The following is a 19,376-nucleotide window of genomic DNA, read 5'->3' as shown; positions in this document are numbered from 1 at the left end:
AATTTTAGAAAGGTCATCTGAGCCCTTTCACTGCATGGGTTTCTAAACAGTGCAGGATGGCATTTGAAAAAGTCTACATCCAGTCTGACGTCTGTCCCAGAGCAATGTTGTTTACTGGAACTTGGAGACCTTCCTTGCAGAGATTTATGAACAACTGAGGTCTTGGGTAGAAATTTCTTTTCATCTGAAGGACTTGTGATGCTTATATTTTCAGCAGTCTATCAGGAGAACCAGTAGGGACCTCGTTTGCAGTGAGAAAAAGGACATTTATTGTATGCAGCTGCAGTATCTGTCAGCCTTATTAGGAATCTGATATCTGCTAGGGTGAGTAAGGAAGTTCCACTTGTGCAAAAGTAGAACCTGGATACTTGCAGCACTTTATTCTTTCAACATAATGATTGTCTAAGTCTTCCATTAGATAGAAACAGTGGACTACTGATTTGATAAGTGATAACCTTTGTGATTTATCAGCAATAGCAGTAATATTGCAAATTTTTCCTGACTTATTTCTACAATTTGATTTCATCAAACTCACCACCCAGCACCTCAGTGTGCTCACACCCACTGTTTGGTCTCCATAAAAATTCAGCATCAGTGAATGTTAATGGGTGCAATTTTTTCTGCATGGAGGAATTCAGTAACACAACACATGTTTGCTTCATGTACACTTCCATGCCAGATAAAATTTTGTCAGACTGCCCCTCTGCTGCCATCTGTCACACAGCAACAACATGTAACAGAATATTGGTGGGAAGGTTCAAACTCTGCTGTCATACTACAAACCCCCACCTTTGATGTCATGGGCCAGTGCAACAAAATAGGTGGCATTGATTTTGGAGCAGCACTTGTATTACGTATTTCTGCCTTGGGGAATTAATGCTAAGGTTCATTTATGTTCTCAGAAGTTTTTGATAGAAAAACAATCCATCTTCAGACATAGAAGGATCACTTAAATGCTTTTCTTTCAGTGTTTATGTACTTAAAATTTCACTCCCGCCTATCAAACAAAATATGTGTTTCTATCTTTTCATAATGAGGGTAATATATGATATGTAAATATGGAGAGAAGTGCTTCTTGTAGAGGTATCCTAGCTGTGATTTTTTTGTTTGTTTGTTTGTTTTCGAGGGGTCAAAAATTCCTTGCAATAACTTGAAAGAGAAAACTTGAAAGAGAAAAAAAATCTTAACAACAGCATCTGTTTATACTCTGTAGTATTAATCCTGGAATCAATTATATGTTGTCTGCCTCATCTCTTAGTACGTGAATGATTCTAAATTAAGGATGCTTGGATTTTCCAATCATCTTCATGGCATATTTCTGTGTAAAAAATACTGTGAAAATGTTATAGAAGTGATTGCCAAAATTGTGTTACTCAGATTTTTCAGTGCAATATGTGGAATTCTTTCCTATACACAGAACTACCAATAATTGTTTAGTGGTTTTTTTTTTTAGTTCTTTGACCATATCACTTCACCCGAATTCATTGAGGGAGTAGGTACTGGGAGAACATCCAGAAGTATTCTACCTAAGATTACGTTTAATATATAGAACTTTGATGATTAAGCTGTATGACTGTATTTTGATATCTGATACTTCTGGTATGTACTGTTTCTTTCCATGACTTTCACTTTATATAAAAAGTATGTCAGGCATGAGAAATGTATTGCAGTCATTTTCTAGCATAAATCTATAGCCATTGTAACTATTTTTTATCTGAGGATGAATTAAGATGATGATAAGCATTTTAATGTTGTGGATTTTACTGATTGATCCCTTAATTTTATTTATTAAAATTAGTGTTCTTGCCATTAAAGTTTATGTAATATTAAAAAAATGTCACTCACTGTTTGTTTTCTCCCTGCTGAACAAAGATGACAGGGATATCTGAGCAATGTTTTTTTTTTGTTCAAATCATATATAGAGCAGAGAAAGCTTGGCTCACTCATACTGGTAAAAGAGAACAGATTATATCTGCTTGTGCAAACTGCCTCCAAATCACCAAAGTGTGGAGAAAGCAGCTTTTATTAACAAGGACATTTTATGCAAGAAAAGACAATAAATGTACAATGATTCAATTCACTTTCCTTCAACGTGTTGGGTACAGGAGGAACACAGTTTGTGGCTCAAATACTGAAATACTGTAAACCAAGAGGAGTGTGGATGCCCCTTCCTTGGAGATGTTTAAGGCCTAGTTGGATGGGGCCCTGGGCAGTCTGATCTAGTACTTGATCTAGTGGCTGACAACCCTGCCAGTGGCAGGGGGATTGGAACTTGGTGATCCTTGAGGTCCCTTCCAACCCAGGCCATTCTATGCTGATTCTGTGATATGTAAGAATAAACCTTAATGGATTTTTAATAAGGTTTTGCAAATTCCTTTTATTTTTCTGTTAACTGGAGTAAGCAATTTCTTTCTTATTCAAACAAAAAGAGATTAACTATGGATTTACATTCAAAAGTGCTGCTTTATTATGAGGAAATTGTCAGGGTTTTTTGTTTTTGGTTTTTTTTTTTTGCTTTCTCTAAATGTGCATTACAGTTAATCTCTGGAGTAAGCAAATGAAGACTAGTCAACATAAATTAGACTACAATTTTTGTTTATGTGCTTCATTTTAGAAGCAACGTAATGAAATGCAAACTGGTTTCTAGAAATTCACTTTTTTGTGGTCTAGAATAATTAGGATGATAATAAAGTTTTCACCAGGGGAAAAAAAAAACAAAAACACCTTTTGGACATCTCTGGAAAAGCAAAGAAATCAGAAGTTCTACCTAGAAAAAATTTATATGTGGTAGGAAAAAACCTAGAGTCTAAGCAAATGCTTTGGTAACAGTGAATTAACGCTGGGAAGGAGTTTACAAATGTCTGAGTATTTACAGAGTTACCTAAATCTGCATGCTGTGTTTAGGATTATGTCCTAATGGCTTTTACCATCAAATGGAGAGGAATTGGTTTCTATACATATTTAAGCATCTGTGAGTCAAAGAGTTGTCTGTTTTCTTTAGAAGGAGGAGACATAAAAATCTTTGGGTCCATTTTGAATGACGTGCAAGTTACATCTATTTTCATTTCCATGCAAAGGTTATTTGTTTTCTTTAACTAGTAAAGAAAAGTCATGGATTTTTTTTTGTCCCATCGTATTTTTGATAGCAGGAATCAAAACCAACCTTGATGGAGTCCACAGTTTATGTATAGCCTACTGGGTTTTACTGTGCTAAGATCTAGTTTTTACTACTTCTGGTGATACCATTGGCCAGTTCTGCTATCGTATGTATTTCCATGCATGTTTGTATGCTGAAGAAATACCAGTTTTCTCCAGACCAGGAAAGATCATACTGTGAGTATGACTGCGTGAAGCTGCATAGCATAGCCTAGAATTAACTGTGTTGTACCTTGAACAAAGAATTTGGTTTTCTTTGTGGCTAAAAGAAAGAAGCTTAATACTTTTAATTCTTAACAACAACAACAAAATCTTAAAAAGGAAGAAAGGTTTTGCGGTAAGCCTGTCATTGAAATGCAGGAACTCTGTGGCGTTACTGAGCAGTGGAATATATATAATTGCTGTGAGCTGAGACACATCTGCTACAGACAATGGCTTTGTCTGTACTGAACAAAACTGAAAGAGTAAGAGGTGGTATAGAGCTGGCCAAATTGATTTGACTTGCGAGGAAGCAAGTGGAAATCTTGCTTTGTATTGATTAGAAAGATCATAAAGTTGCATTCCTATGAAAAAAAAAAAAAAGAGTCCTTGTCAGCATGTGAAGTTTTACAGTATTCTGTTTTTCTGTCTCTCAGAATTCACTTTTAATGTAAAAACTAGTTCTACTGAAAGTGCTTATTTGCATAATTTGCATAGAGCTTCCCAAACATTAAAAAAAAAAAAAAAAAAAAAAACCAATGCAAATCAGCTTTGTTAAAACTTGGCAAAAATTATCTAGGTATCCTTTTATTGCTACAAAAACTACACAAATGTTATAACTCTTAGTTTTACTCAATTCAGGATAGTAGCAAACTGTGTCTTTGATAAAACTGCAGTTTTTGCATGAAGCAAGCAAAGTCTGTTGTGAAAAATAAGTAGATTGATGGTTGGTCATCTTAGCCAACTTTGCTCGTTGTTGTAAAGGTATTTAGCAATGTCTTCCCTCAGCATGAATTTCAAAAAAAAAAAAAAAAAAAGTGAAAAATTGCTTCACTCTACTCTGTAGCCTTCTGTGTCTGTTGTAGGAAAATTAATTAATTACTTTTTGTAAAACACCATAGTTTACCTAGAAACACCAATGTGAATCATCAGTTCTCATTTTAAAGCTGAATGACTCCTTTCTCTGTTATAATATTGTCAGCAATTTTTTTTTTTCAGGACCTTTTATGAGATTTAAGTAGCACTTGTGAGCATGGCACTGAAGTCATAAAAACTCGTATTCTGCATTTAGTTCAGATGGGCAGTCTTGTATATTTCACCTGCAGTGAACTTCCCTGCTATTAAGGGGAGGAATGCATCACTCTTGTCAGATTTCTTACATTTAAAATGGAGGTGTCCAACCTTTTGTCTCGCCTCGGCCTCCCTGAGTGAAGAGGAATTGTCCTGGGTTGCATATAAAATACATGATATAGTCAATGTATGTCATAGAAAACAAGGGCAACAAAAACATAAAATGAGGAGATCGGGCACGTATAATTTAAAACTTTGTTAAATCTCACTTTTATATAAACATAGTGTTTTCTTCCTTTTCCTCTTGCTTTTAAGGACTTGGAGGAGAATAGTAAGCTAGATCTTGTTTTGTGTTTTTAAAAAGCTGATTTTCTTAAATCTAAAGGAGCACATTCACTTCTAATGTATGTGTCTAGTGCATTTCATTTAAAAGCATATGTAATGAGTGTTTGGGCAATACAACAGGAAAATAAATAATAATAAACAGGAAAATAAAAAAATTCATTAAAATGAATTAAATGCTGCACAGGTATATTTTACGTGTGTTTTGTATCTCTCACATAATATGATTCAAGCACCACAATCAAGACAATTTTCTTTTGATTCCTTCCCCCCTCTCTGGGATGAGCCAGAGAAGCTAAGTGTTTCTAAGAGCTATTTTTAAATAGTTTGCTCTGCCTTGCTTTGTTTGATTACCAAAGGCTGATACATTTAATCTGTCTTTATTCCCTGTTGCATTGGGAACTAATTGTTTGCTGTCAGAGGAATTCCAAAAAGTTTCATGACTATTCTTAACTGGAAAATATACTTTTGTTCCATTGATGATGGAAAAAAAAACATAATGTGCGCCCATCACAGAATTCATGCAAGGAACTGATCTTCTAATTTGTCTTCCTGCAGAAATGCCCCCACTGGAGTTAACAGTCAGTAACAGGAGAGGAAATACTGGGAAACTTTGCTCCACATGTTTTCATAACAAGATTGCTTTTCTGTATTTGAGTAAAGACATAAGCTAATGGCTTTCTACTGTATTTGTGTGTATCAGAGAAAACTTTATATTAATGAAACTTAATTGCTTACGTATGTAAATTTTGCAAAAACAAGATTGGTTCTGATGTTGTTCAGAACAGTCCTTGCCATTCTACTTGCATTGCACAATTGCTGCTTATTGACATTCAGCTAAATTGACTAATACCTAAATGTGTTAATGCTTTTATATCATGTCCACTGATTGTTCTGGTTGCCCAGAGATGTGGTGGATGCCCATCCCTGAAGACTTTCAAGGCCAGCCTGGACCAGGCTCTGGGCAGCCTGATCTAACTGTGGATGTCCCTGTTCATTGCAGGAGAGTTGGAAGTAACCTTTAAAGGCCAACTCTAAGGATTCTATGAATCTTTCTGTCCAGTTTTGGTGTATAGTCCTAAGACTTATATGCAGTTGCTGAGAGGGTACAGTTTTTATCAGGTGCTTCTTTCAGTACAGTTAAATCCATTTTACTACTTAGTATCCAAATATAGTTGCATTAAGGTCTAATATAATAATGCAGAAGAGATGACAGAATCACAGAATGGCCAGGTTGGAAGGGACCTCAAGGATCATGAATCTCCAAAGCCATGCCACAGGCAGGGCCGCCAACCTCCCCGTTTAATACTAGACCAGGCTGCCCAAGGCCCCATCCAATCTGGCCTTGAACACCTCCAAGGATGGGGCATCCACAACCTCTCTGGGCAGCCTGTTCCAGCATCTCACCACTCTCTGTAAAGAATTTCCCTCTGACATTCAACCTAAATCTTTCCTCCCTCAATTTAAAACCATTTCTCCTAGTCCTACAGTTATCAGCCCTTTCAAAGAGTTGATTCCCCTCCCCTCTGTAGGCTCCCATTAGGTACTGAAAGGCTGCAGTGAGGTCACCCCGCAGCCTTTTTTTCTCCAGGCTGAACAAGCCCAGCTCCCCATCCTGTCTTTGTAGGGGAGGTGCTCCAATCCCCTGATATCTCCGTGGCTCTCCTCTGGAGTACTGTGTCCAGAAGAGATAACAGATATCCTCTGTGTTCTCAGTCAGGTTACTCAGTGTACATGATTGGAGCTGTATTACCTTCAACTCAGAACATCTGCCAAGGGCCAAATACGTGGCCACTTTTATCAAAACCCATCGAACTGTTTATGATATGACAGAAATGATACTTAGACAAACTATACCACTTTTGGAAATAAGTCTCTGACTCTCTTTGTTCTAGCTGTCTCCACTTGTTTAAATAGAATTTAAAAGCCAATAGATTGAAAATTAGAAAAACATCACTGTGATATTTTGGCCCCCAAATGAAGGTTAAGGGTCTGATTAAAGATTACTGAAGCCTAAGAAAATGCATCTCTAATAGTAGGGTTTTAGTTGCATTAAGTGACTATACTACATTGTGAAATGGGCTTGATTTTTGAAAGGGTTAGCAGTAATGGTTTATTTAATGTAAAATAACTCTCCCCAAAATTTTAGTATTCAAATATTTTAAGATCTGTTTTTCCCTCACCTTTGGCCTGTTTACCTAAGGAAGCTAGATAAAACATTTAACAAGTAGTGAAATTCTTTATTTGATTATGTGAAACCCTCTGATTGTCATATATTTTGCATAGCCTCTATGGGGTAATGTATTGAGTAAGGTTTGGGAAAGGTTTATGCATTGCGCTAGCTTCGTGTATCCCAGGAAATACCGCAGCAAATCAAATTTTAACTACATTATCTTTGTTATTATGGAAATTATGACTACATGTATTTTTTGTGTAGCTTGCTTGAAGGATGTGTCTGGTATTTTGGATAAAGTATACTCTATTGACTTGCAGAAATAAGTTTGGTGTTAGGACTGATTTAAGACTTTTTTTTTCATCTCAGACTAATATTATGTAATCTCGTCTTAGATGTTGCATTATTTGAGTACTGAAAAGTGAGAAGTTATTTTAAATATTGCAGTTTATAACTGTATATAAATGCCATTTAATTTTGATGTACTAAGATGCAACAAGATGATAATTCAGACTTTTTTTTACGCTTTTCACTACTTGAGAATTTTTGTCTCCAAAAAAGTGCGATTTGTTTTGCGTATTTGTCAATACTTTTTCCATAACTAAATGTTCAAAAAACCTACCCATAGAAATTGCTATTTGCCATCTGCTTGTCTTGTATTTTTTCCTATATTTTAATAATTCTTTAAAGTGAGTAATTGTTTCTCTACATGATATTGCATCAGGTAACCCAGGAAATTACACGTTGGTTTCTGATTTGTCTTTCCTATTACAGACAAGCTCAAATCTCTTGCTTCCTGCTACATCATCACTGTCACCGCACTCCAAACTAAGACTGCCAAACACTTTGAGCGCTCCATTGAATCCTCTGTATTCTTTCTCAGGTAAAAGCGGTAAGTTTCTTTCTTTATATTATTACTCTCTAGCAAATATGCCAAAACTTCCGTGATGTTTTTTTTCTATCTTTATAAATTTTGCTTTGTAGCTCTTCCAGGGAGTGGCTAGTTTGTTAAATGCGATTATCACATTCCACCTGTGAAGGGAGAGATATGTGACCAGATTTGTAAATCCCTTCAGTTAGATTAAGGTGAAAAGCACTTGGAGTCCAAACACAATCATCAATTTTAATGAGAATTTCTACAGTGCAATTACCTTAAAAGTATTGGCACTCTTACAGTTGTATTTATCTAAGCTTTGCAGCTAACCTATGCAACTTGATAGAGCCTTGTGTTACTTAGCAGCTTTATTAGACTGGGAAAAAACAGGAGAAAGAGAGAAAGAGATGGACTGAGTAGGTGATCCCTGGCCAGGTACCAGCATTTACCTAGCTAGTGGTGATCCTCTGTCTGTGAGAATGCTCATCCAGAAGTCTCACCTTTTCTTGGGAATTCTTGTATGCCTGCTAGTTTTTGGGGTCCACAATTATTATCAGTTAGTCACTCTGTCCTCCTTGAACGTGGGAATTTGGGCCAGAATGAGACCATTGTATCTCCAAGTGCTCCTTCCTCCAACCACATCCGTGAGCTGTTTGTCCATTGTCATGGCGATGGTTTTATCTCGCACGTATTTGAGACAATTCCAGGCATACCACAGACAGAGTTTCTTGTAGATCTGCTACAGTGATATTGTATTTTTCTTTAAGTTGTATATCTATTTATTAGTGCTGTAAGTTGCTAGAACAGCGTGTGATTGCCAGCTTTTCTTAATTTAACATTGTGTTTAATGTATCTTGAACACAGGAACTGCAAAACAGTGAAATCATATATTTAAAATCTTACATATTAATGTAGGAAACCAGCAATGAGAAAAGTAGTTTATTTAGGAGCAGTACTGCTCAGTAGTCTGTTTGCACTTGGATTTTGTCTACATTTAAGAGATGTTTTTTTATGTTGTTTTTTTTTTTTTCTAAAACATCTCGTGTTCAAAGACTTTGAGAAAAATATGTGCAATGAACCTGTGTGTTTTTGCGGTGCTGATTTACCACAGTGGAATCTTAGTTTCCAAGCGTTTCTGGTTTTGTATCTTTGAGAAAAGTAAAAAGAAGTCTGTGAAATGGTGACCTGGAGAAAGGTAACAGATTTAAAATGTTGATTGTAGAGAAGGCAGTGGTATCTATAATTATACAGAATTATCTCCTAAAGGGAGATCATTTTCTTTGCGAATCATGTTTGGACTACATGATGTATTTAGTAAGAATGAGTTCTTAGCATGTAGCAGAAGATGAACCAATCTTGCAGTCACTTTTATCTTCAGCACAAATGGTTAACTACCAAATAAGTTCTTCTTTTGTTTTTCTATTTTAAGAAAAGAGCTGTTAGAGCCGTAATAATATCCTTGTATTTCCGAGCAAGTGTGTATTGTTTCTAGCACATGAAAATCTTACAGAAAGAGGATACATATTCTGTCTTGTGCTTATTCTGTTGTTACTTGTTAAAATAAGTGGTTACAGTTAAGTGGGCTAGTCCTCTAAAGGACTTGAACATATACTTTGTTTCAAACATGTATATGTAATATTGCACAAAGCAGCTCTCTTGGAGCTCGCAGAAGAGCAAACGTGTTGATGGAGAATTCTTAAATAGCATGCTCAAACAGATACGTGCTGAGATGTTTGTGTGCTTCCAATGTAGTTGCAGAAAATGACTAATATCGCAACAAAATCCTCAGATACAGAGTGTTAATTATGGAGTAGAAGTATAATAAAAAGAAATACATTTTAATGGGCTTTCTTCAGTCAGTGAAGGCAGTAAGAAAATCAAGTTTTCTAAGGGAAAAAGACCATGAAAAATTCAGTGGCACATGAATGAAATAGATTTCCTGTAGGAAAATTTGAACAAATCCTAAATGACTTTTATCTGTCATTTTGGAGACTTACAAGTTCTACTGATGTGACAGAATTGTCATCTTTGAAATGCAGGAGTAAGCTCTACTCACCTAGTTAGTCTTTCCCCATTTGTTATTTAATGTGCTTTTAGCTATGAACTACTAGTTTAATTTCACTTTTGGACATGATACAGTATATACTAAACCAGATCTACTTATTTGTAGAATGTGCTTGAAGAAGAAAACCTTTTCTTTTCTTTTTTAAATGTACATATGCACTATTTCCGTATCGTAAAATAATATGGCATCATTAATTGCCTGTAATATAGGAACCACTCAATTTTATTTAATGCATGTTAGCCTCTTCCTGAGGGTTATGCTGGCTGTTACTCTCTCCTCCTCACATTTTCCTGTCACCTTTTTGCTGTGTATGTAATGCATCTCCAAACTTGCAGAATGCCCATTGCAGCGGAATCCATTAACTCTGTACCTGCTATATGTTCTTGTTCTATTAACATTGCTGTTACATCTTGAGATATGGACAGTATGGTAGCCTAGGTACATGCAGCATTTTATTATTTTAACATAACAAGTGTCTAGGTCTTCTGTTAGGTAGAAACAGTGGAAGAACTGATTATTTAACTTTGTGACTACCAGCAATAGCAGTAATACTGGAAATCTCTACTGACTTTTAAATCTTGTTATATCCAGGGAAGGCCAACCCCTGCTTCTCCGTCAGGCAGTTGTACAGAGCAATAAGGCTGCCTCTGAGCCTTCTCCAGACTAAGTAATCCTAGTCCCCTCAGCCACTCCCCGTAAGACTTGTGCACCAGACCGTTCACCAGCTGTGTTGGCTTTCTTTGGACATGCTCCAGTGCCTTAATGTTTTCCCTATAGTGAAGGGCTAAAAACTGAACGTAACACTTGAGATTCAGCATCATCACCAGTGCCAAGTACAGAAGCAGAAGATGTTGGAAAAGCCACTACAGGGATCATTGTCTTGTGGCAGCCAAGCATTCATAGTGACATGACTTTTTGATCCTTCAATTTCAGTTCTTCCTATTATTGTGAAGCAAAATTCACCAAGCATTGTCCTGTTCATCCATTAATAGGGAAAGTGAGACTGGTTAATTTTGATAAAACAAGTTGAAAGTTGCAAAAGCACTAGCTTTCAATTGTCAGTTTACTGATGTTAAAATCTTCAATGTTTTTGTTTGCCTTGCCTCCTTAATATTTTAAGCATTTTTGGATAGTGAAGATACTCTCCTACACACAAAGACATGGTTTTGTAGATGTTGTACCGTGAGAAACTGGCTTACATTTTATGGCTGTATTCAGCAGTGTCTCTTCAATAACTCTCACTGTGTTCAGAGCCTGTTTTCTGAAATAAATTCAGTGTTATAAGTAATTATAATAAGAGGTGACCCTAATCGTTAACTATGTGTGAGACTGAAACTCAACTATAAGTATTGCATAGATCCTTTCACTAAAAACTTGACTTCAAAAACCAGTTAATTAAACTTACTTTTAAAAATTAATTACATTATGTGCTAGAAACGTGATGGTTCTTGTATCTTGAAAAAATCTCAAAAACAAAAAAATGCTTTGGCAAGGTTGAGAATAATTAGAAATTTTCCTCCATTAACACAACTGACAGTCAAAGGTGTTTTCCACCTATATAAAGCAAGAGCTTCAGAGTGGTCTTGCTCATTCTCTGAAGTTGTAAGCAACTAACAAGTTGTAACTAACTTGTAAGCAAAAACACTTTGTGTTTAAGTCCTCCGTTGTATTTGATAGACTGTTCAATATTCGTCTTTTCAATCGTAACTGGGCAGTAAATTTCTGTTTTGGACATGAAAAAATATTTTTGCGTTGACTAAAGACTTTTAAAATTCACTTTTGTAGAAGTAGATTTTAAATCAAGTACATCACGTAACAAAATTCACATTTTTGTGGAGTCACTGAAGTGTCAAAAGTTATATCTTTACAGATATGTTAGTATCACACCTTTTTTTTTTTATTTTATTTTAATGTTTTACATTTCTTTCTCAATGCTATAACATCTGTCCAAGGAGGTTGTGGATGCCCCATCCCTGGTGACATTCAAGGCCAGGCTGGATGTGGCTCTGGGCAGCCTGGTCTGGTGGTTGGTGACCCTGCACACATAGAAGGGGGGTTGAAACTCTATGATCTTTGTGGTCCTTTTCAACCCAGGCCATTCTATGATTCATTGCTACCATTACAATGCCTGGAGACTCTCATGATTTATTGGTTTTTTGGCAAATATTTTCCTTACTTAAAACATAATTCTGTGAAGCAAGGATGTGTATAGAAAGCAGATTCAGTATGGCCTTATTCTTTGCAACTCTGAGGAAGAAACTACAGACTTATGGAAACTATCATTAAAAATGTATCAAATGAACAATTAATTCAGTTTTACTATTAGAGTAGCTTACTTCACTAATGTGAAAATAAACGACAGTACATTAACTTGAAGAGACTGAAGAGATATTAAAGAGGTGACAGAATGCATATGAATTGAAGAGTATATGTATGCTGTGTTGTCCCAGTACAACATGCAGTGCAATATTTGTAGTGTATCTCTGATGTTTGAACAGAGTTTGGTGGCATTTTCAAAGAGAACAGAAAGTGCTGGTTAACAGACTGAAGATGACTAAGAGAAAGCATGCAGTACAGCCAGTAGCAAGCACTGCAGGCTTTCCCACACTGCTGTACAGAAGTTATATAATGCCAACCCTGAAGGACTGTTTCTGTTTAGTGGGAGTGCCAGTACAAGTGCCATTTAAGAGGGGTCTATTTACATTCATGCAAGCAAACTGAATGGCATGGGCATCACTGAATGCCTTTTATATATATCTCTCTCTCTTAGCATTACTGTAAGTACTGTACTTTAACAGATTTTATATTAGAAATGAAATCTCTGTTTTTTGTTTTTTTTAAGAAATAATTTAAGTGTGTATAAAAGACTTACTATGAAGAAGATGAAGTTAAAAAAAGAAATCAATTTTGTCTTGAAAAATCTGGGCGGATGCAGTCCCTGTTAAACTTCAGTGCGTGCTGCCTTATTAGTTCACCCCAAAGATTAGTTTAGATTCACTGTGGTGAGAAAAAGTGCTTAAGCCTGAGTGTTGTACAGGAAGTGTTGTACAGGAGCTATGGAAATGGTATAGCAGTTTGCCATAATGTCCTAGTTCAAGTGAAAGAAATTTTGAGTTGCTTTGAGATCCTTATTTTCAGTCCTGCATCTTAAAATCATGTCAGGCTCATTCTGTGGTGAAGACTTCCAAATATGTACTAAATAGTGGGGTTACTGAACCATTTTTATTTCAAAGGTTTGAATGTAATGCAAGATACTAAGAGGAACAAGCAGGTAATGATGGATAATATTTTTCATTTTTTTATACATTAGAATAATATGAAAGGGAAGTAGATAATGTGTAAGAAAAGAATGAAAAAAATGATACTTACACAAAAGTTTTTGTATTTTTCCCCCGGTGATCTGACATTTTCTTTTTAATCTTTTCCTATTTATTCTTAGTACTTCAGAGAGAGAGCTGCAAGCTTCCTTTTCACCATGGAATGATCATAACATTACATTGAACTCACAAACATTATGGATGAAAATAACTATTAAGAGAAAGAACAGAAAACTAGCACTGAATTTAATAAATTTTATTTTATTCTCTAGATTTTTGCCTTTTTTGTTGTTGTTGTTTTTTCCTAATAAGCAAAGATAATGTCTTTAAATTCAATAAAGGCTGTATTTTAATAGTAGGGCACTGCATAGTTTTGGATTCAATTGCTAGAATTTCTTTTTATTCTCAAAAGAAGATAAGAACTGAGTAGAGACAAAATGCCAGCTAAATACACACATCAGATTTTCGGCAAATGTGAACTGAGATAGCTACACTGAAGCCAGGTAAAAACAAAGCAGAACATTGAGTCTAAAATGCTTATTATGTATGTCTACATGTTAATTTGAATGGGAGTTCCCATGGGGAAAATGATTCATTTTAATGTGTTCTTATCTCTCACCTTGCATTTGGGGACAAGATATTAAAGAGAACAGAGTAAGAAAAGATTTTTTTTTAAAATTCAAGAGTACCAGGACAGAGCGGCATCTTTGCCATGGCTCACAGGCTGCTTGGGAAATTCTGCAGGGAAAGGAACTTCACAGAGCTCTGTAGCCCCCTCATACTGTGCCCCCACTATCAGTTGCCATTGTCAGAGTTTTGGCCCAAGGCACAATTATAGGACCTTAATTTAAAATAAAAGATCTGAGTGCTTACATTTATAAAACGAATAGTAAGAATCCTTTTGTAATTTGAAAACAAAAGATGTATAAATAGATTCATCAAACCACAAAAATTTTCCAACAGAATAGTAAAGACACAGAGACAAAACCATTAATGTTAATGACAATCTAGTTCTTCAGTTTTAAAAGGTTGGTTATCCAGTTTCCTCTGTCTGATTGATAAGATGTTATAAATGTCAGAAGAGTTTGTATTTTCTAGTTAAACTTGCAAGAATTGTTTATACTGAGATCAAAGATACACATGTTCCTTTATTATAAGTTCTTTTTCATGTTTCTTCTAGGCAAGTTAATTAAAATATTTCACTAAAAATTACACCAAACACATAGCACAATAACAGCAATCTTTGAAGATTCCAAAAACTTTATCAAAAGAACACCATTTATATTTACTTGAAATTGGTGTGTTAAGGTAATTACTGCTGTGCCTTCAGGGTAAAGGAAGTGCTCTCAGCCAAATTATACAAGGGTGTGGATTAAATGAAGCATTACTCTCTGTTTGGCAGCAGCAGGTATAGATTGCAAAATCAGGGTGTGACGTAGTACTGTGGAAGGACTCTGCCAAAAGTGATTTGGCCTGAGTGTGCCCTTACTTTCTCAATTATATGGATCCTAAAACAACCAGATCTAATTAATCCCTAAGTAGAGAGGTCTTGTTAACTGTTTTCAGTCTGAGCTTGTCTGTATTTTTGGAACTATTCAGGCATGAGAAGGCACATGTTGACAAAGTGCATGCTTAAATGGAATTGTAGCTATTTGTAGAGATGGAAATACTTCTGCCAAAGAGCTGTTGCAGTGGAGTACCAACTCTGCCTGGAAGTAAGTTGTCAGCAGGGTTGCTCTGTGTGTAGAAATAAGCATGCATGAATGAGGTGATCCAATTCATCCTTCTGTGTATTGCTCCAGTCCTTCTGTTCTTATCATTTCCTGAGGAACTGAAAGGACTATACAAAAGACCCAGTAGTGCCTTTGGTGCACAGGAGACAGACATCTCCCCCAGAGGGGACCTGGGTCTCTGGATTTCGTTCTCTGTTTTGACAAGTACTCTTAAAAATGACGTTGTTTTTAAGATGTGTTATTCATTCTTTGTGTGCATAGATACCTCTTTGGCTATTTTAAATAACTTTTCTTAATTTTGTAGATTTTTTTTTTTTTTATCTGTGTGAAACAACTGAACTTTCATGGATTCAGGTGCAGCTTGTTAACCTCATTGCTGAAAATCAAGTTCAGTCAGAACCAACTGACTGAACCAACTTAGGTGAATAATTCTTTTAGTGCAGTGCTTTTCAAACTAACTTTGGATATCTGTGGGCCATATTACAGTCTGCAATTTATGCACTGTTTCTGGGACCAATGTAGCTCCTTATGGCTTGGTACCAGTTCTGTTAGTCTGTAGAAACTGATGGTAGAGGATGCTGAGAAAGCATGAAGAAAAAGTACAGAGAAATGAGGGCCAGTATGGGTGGGTAACTTAAACCTCGCTGTTGTGACTTGGTAATATTTACAGAGCTGGCCTCAACATGCTGCTTTGATCCAGATGAAGTGAGAGTTTCACCAGAGCTTGTCTCCTTACTGTTGGCTTGCTTTCTTGCTCACTGGAGGTTGTAAGGAACAATGAGTGACTTCTTGTTTACTTCAAAGGAGGTGACAGAATCACCTTAGAACTCTGCATATCGCTTCTTCAAACTTTTATTTTGGAGTTTTCTGTCACCTTAAGGCACACTCAAAAGAAAGAGCAGGTTGCACATGTTCCTTCCTTATCTTTCAACTCATAAGTGGGACTTGGTCCCCTCAGTTTTTACTTCCTCCTTTTCTCTTAGAAGATCTAAATGCCACGTAAGCAACTTTAAAAAAAAAAAAAAAATGCAAGCAGAAAAGGTCTTTAGAGTATTTTCTGATCACTTGACCCCAGGCCTAGCTCCAACATGCGAGACAGACCTTTTGCACAAGACTTTTATTCAGGCTGAATAACAAATAGTGTTTGAAATGCTGCGTATCTTATCTGAGGATTGGTTGCACTTTGTGGCATCCCCATTCCCTGTCCTGTCATTATCTCTTTTTATGAAAAAGAGACACTGTCTCTACGTCAGAGGTAGCATCTGTTGCCTCTCTGCTTTTTAATTTTCTAGATTTACTGAGATATGTTACAGTGATACATACAGATTGATGCAAGTCTTTTCAGAATCTGTGTAGAGCCTGATTCTGGCCAAAGGAAAAAGGCTGCTGCAGCAAATATGCCAAAGAATAAAACAGAACGTTGTAGCTTACTTAATGCATGTTGAACATCTTTTGTTGTGATAAATGGAGTACTAAAAGGACATGTTTTGAGAATTCTTTCATGTAACTTCTGTTTGTCCCCATCCCCCAGTACAGCATAAGAAGCAAATCCCCCAGCTTTTTTTCTGATATGGACTGTAACAGCTTAGATGGACTTTGTAAGATGCTGTATTTTCTGTTATTTTTTGCATGAAAAATAGAGAAGCTTTGCTTCCCTACTCCTTGCGTCTTTAAATTTTTATTTTGGGTAACCACATTTAAGTTGAGTTTACCTCTATAGTAATATTAACAAAGTCCTTGAGGTTTTTTGTTTTAGGCTGTCTTGAGCAGCAAGGTCTTACACCTTCCGTGTTTATTCAGGAGAATCTGCTGTAGCGAAGCTGTTGTTAACTTCCTACAGCACACATTACTCTTTGAAGAACTTGTGTTGTGAACCAGATGCAAGCTAAAATTGACTTAAAATTTACTTATTTTAAGGACTCCAAGTCTCACTGAGCTGGAATTTTTCATTCTGGAAAGGAATTCAGATTTTTTGTTTTGAACTACATATAGATAAATTTGTGATAAGTTTTTCGGCTTTTGTGTTCATCTGTTCAGTCTTACAATATTTTACGGCTCCTTTCTAGTTGCTTCAAATTTGACTTCTTCTATACTAAAAGCTGAATCAAAAGAAGTATAATTGTGCTACTTTTTCTTGGAGAGTCTGAAGTGTACTACTTATGTAATGGGCATTTAACATATTGTGTGTACCTTGATAGCAATGCTTTATCAGAAAATTGTCCTTGTGTTATGGTGCATGAGGACTCATCCATCATTTTACCTAATCATATATGCAAAAGATTTTCAGTGATTGAATTTGTGGTTTGAATTAAGGATCTTCCTGTAAATCATCTTCTCTTCTTACCAAAAACAAATCCTTTTCAACGTAAGTTCCAAGAAACCTGCAAAGAGAACAAGGTGTGTCTGGAATTGTCTGTATCACCAGTGTTTGAGCTGATAGTTTGGGCATGTGCAAATGTGGAGAGGCCATCTAGGAAGATCTAATATCCGTGTGTTTTTATGTGAACAAGCCTGTTAAGGTATATGCTTTCACAGTCCCAAACTTTGACAATGCTAGTAGATGGTTTTTTTTGTTTTTCCTGGTTGTTTGATCTTTTCAAATTAATAAACTTTTTTTGTAGCAGTTAGCAGTGAAGTCAGTTTTAAAGAAACCCAGGTATCTTTAATAATGCACAATGTATAGTAATGGGTTACTTTCATAATAATATATGGAGAAGAATTCCCTGTCCTTGAGCATTCAGATGTCAAAATATGCCATTTCTCTTATCGATGAATATGAAAACTTTGCTGCTGCTTTTGTGTAAATTTTGGGATACTGGAGATGTGATACGAGGCGCCAGTCAGTGGCAATTTTAACTGCTCATATTAGTAAAAAAAAAAAAAAAAAAGGAAATAAAAAAAGAGAGGAAGGGTGATGTAATTAACTGGCCATTGCTGAATTTCGGTTGTGAGAGGAACCACATAAAGTAAATTACTCTGTTTTCCTTTCTTGCTTAATTTTCATTCTTTGTCTTTTATCTCTGGTCAGATATGTTTCCTAAAGACACAAAAAGACCTCCCGAGGTCAGCAGATACTCAAATTTTAGAGCTGCAGGTAACAGTTGAATTCTGTGTCAAATCCTGATTGTCACAGCATATTTTAGGAAAATCATAAATTCTCTTTAAGAGCTCTATTTCCTCTGATTTGAGGAGGGTAAAGTAATACAGCACAGTGGATGCAAGAATACTACCAAACAGCAGTGTAAGGGTTACTTCTTCATTGCTGTGCACTCACAATCCTAGTGTACTGCAATTTCTCTGTTTCTTGAACATACTTTTCCAAAGGGTAACATGACAAGCTTTGTTTAATACAATACAAAACAAGTTTCCTTTTCAAATTTAATTTAGCTTTTTTGCCTTTAAATGGTTCTGATGAGCTTAGCAAAAAGACTAATCACTTTCTGAGGATATCTGTTAGAAAAATAACCCTTGTTAATCCAAACGATGTGTCACAGTCTGTGTTTTCCTTGCATCTTTTTTATCTGCTATCTAAAACTTGTAAATAATATTGCCAATCTGATTTCAGAATGCTGATTGTATCTACACAGGCTTATTAATGTTTGTTGTAGAGTCATTTTCCATTCTCTCTGTTATAGAAAGAAACAACAGGATACTGTAGCCCCTGTTTATTTTTCAATTCTATCTAATTCCATTATGATGTAACGTTAGATGTTGTTATAAATTAGCACGTTCTTGATTAGCATGAATTCAATATATATTCTTTACTTCAAAAGAATGCTTAGGACACGTGCTACTACTTGCGTTGTTTATATATGGTACTGTAGAAACTTAACATTTGCAAGAAAAATGTAAGATGATGATTTGATAAGATTACTCAGAAATAATTAGGTGGGTGTGTAGACTCCTAAATGTATTTGATTTTAATCTCTAATTAAAAAGTTAGATTTTTTTTTTATTGTTTTTGTGATGCAATAGCTTTTACTTCATTATACCTTTTGTAAATAGGGGCCAAATTCTGCCTGTTCATTATGTCTAAGTACAGGATGAATATGTGTATATGGAAACAGTATTCTCCTCAAAGCCATTGTCAGTCTGTCTCCATAGTTCCTTTTCAAGGATTATTCCAAGATGCAGAATGCTTACGTGTTTGTGTCCTTGTACACTTTGGACCAGAAGTGAAAATGGTGGCTAACCTTGTATGAGTTATCTCTCTGCATTCCTTTGGCTGATGGTAGGTATAATTATCTTTGTGGGATATGGCACTGCCAGAAGCATAGTGTTTTTCATGTTGGTGCTGTCTGATTCTGAGATCTCTTATATGAAGGTTGGAATTAACTGGTGTTGCAGTGAAGATATCTCTTTGTGGATCTACAGGTGTGAATTCAAGTCTTGCTCCATCCCAGTGATCTAGCAGTGACTTAATTCTGCTTGCAAGGGCATAGTTGGT

At 35.9% G+C, this 19,376-nt stretch overlaps 1 protein-coding gene across 6 annotated transcripts in view; it reads left to right on the top strand.

The window, feature by feature from the left end:
- Window positions 1–19,376, top strand: part of AHI1 (Abelson helper integration site 1) — a 94,860-nt gene that overhangs the window by 36,680 nt on the left and 38,804 nt on the right. For 4 of the 6 annotated variants that reach the window (XM_052680563.1, XM_052680542.1, XM_052680552.1 and 1 more), the window contains exon 19: window positions 7,715–7,832. In XM_052680563.1, the coding sequence (XP_052536523.1) occupies window positions 7,715–7,832 (118 nt within the window). Of the gene's footprint in view, window positions 1–7,714; window positions 7,833–13,318; window positions 13,451–19,376 lie in introns of those variants that run through there. The other 2 variants (XM_052680595.1, XM_052680573.1) reach the window with 2 other exon arrangements.

The sequence above is a fragment of the Tympanuchus pallidicinctus genome, unplaced genomic scaffold, assembly GCF_026119805.1.
Source record: "Tympanuchus pallidicinctus isolate F22 unplaced genomic scaffold, pur_lepc_1.0 scaffold1, whole genome shotgun sequence".
Taxonomy (NCBI): Eukaryota; Metazoa; Chordata; class Aves; order Galliformes; family Phasianidae; genus Tympanuchus; species Tympanuchus pallidicinctus.
This window is presented reverse-complemented; position numbering and strand designations above follow the sequence as displayed.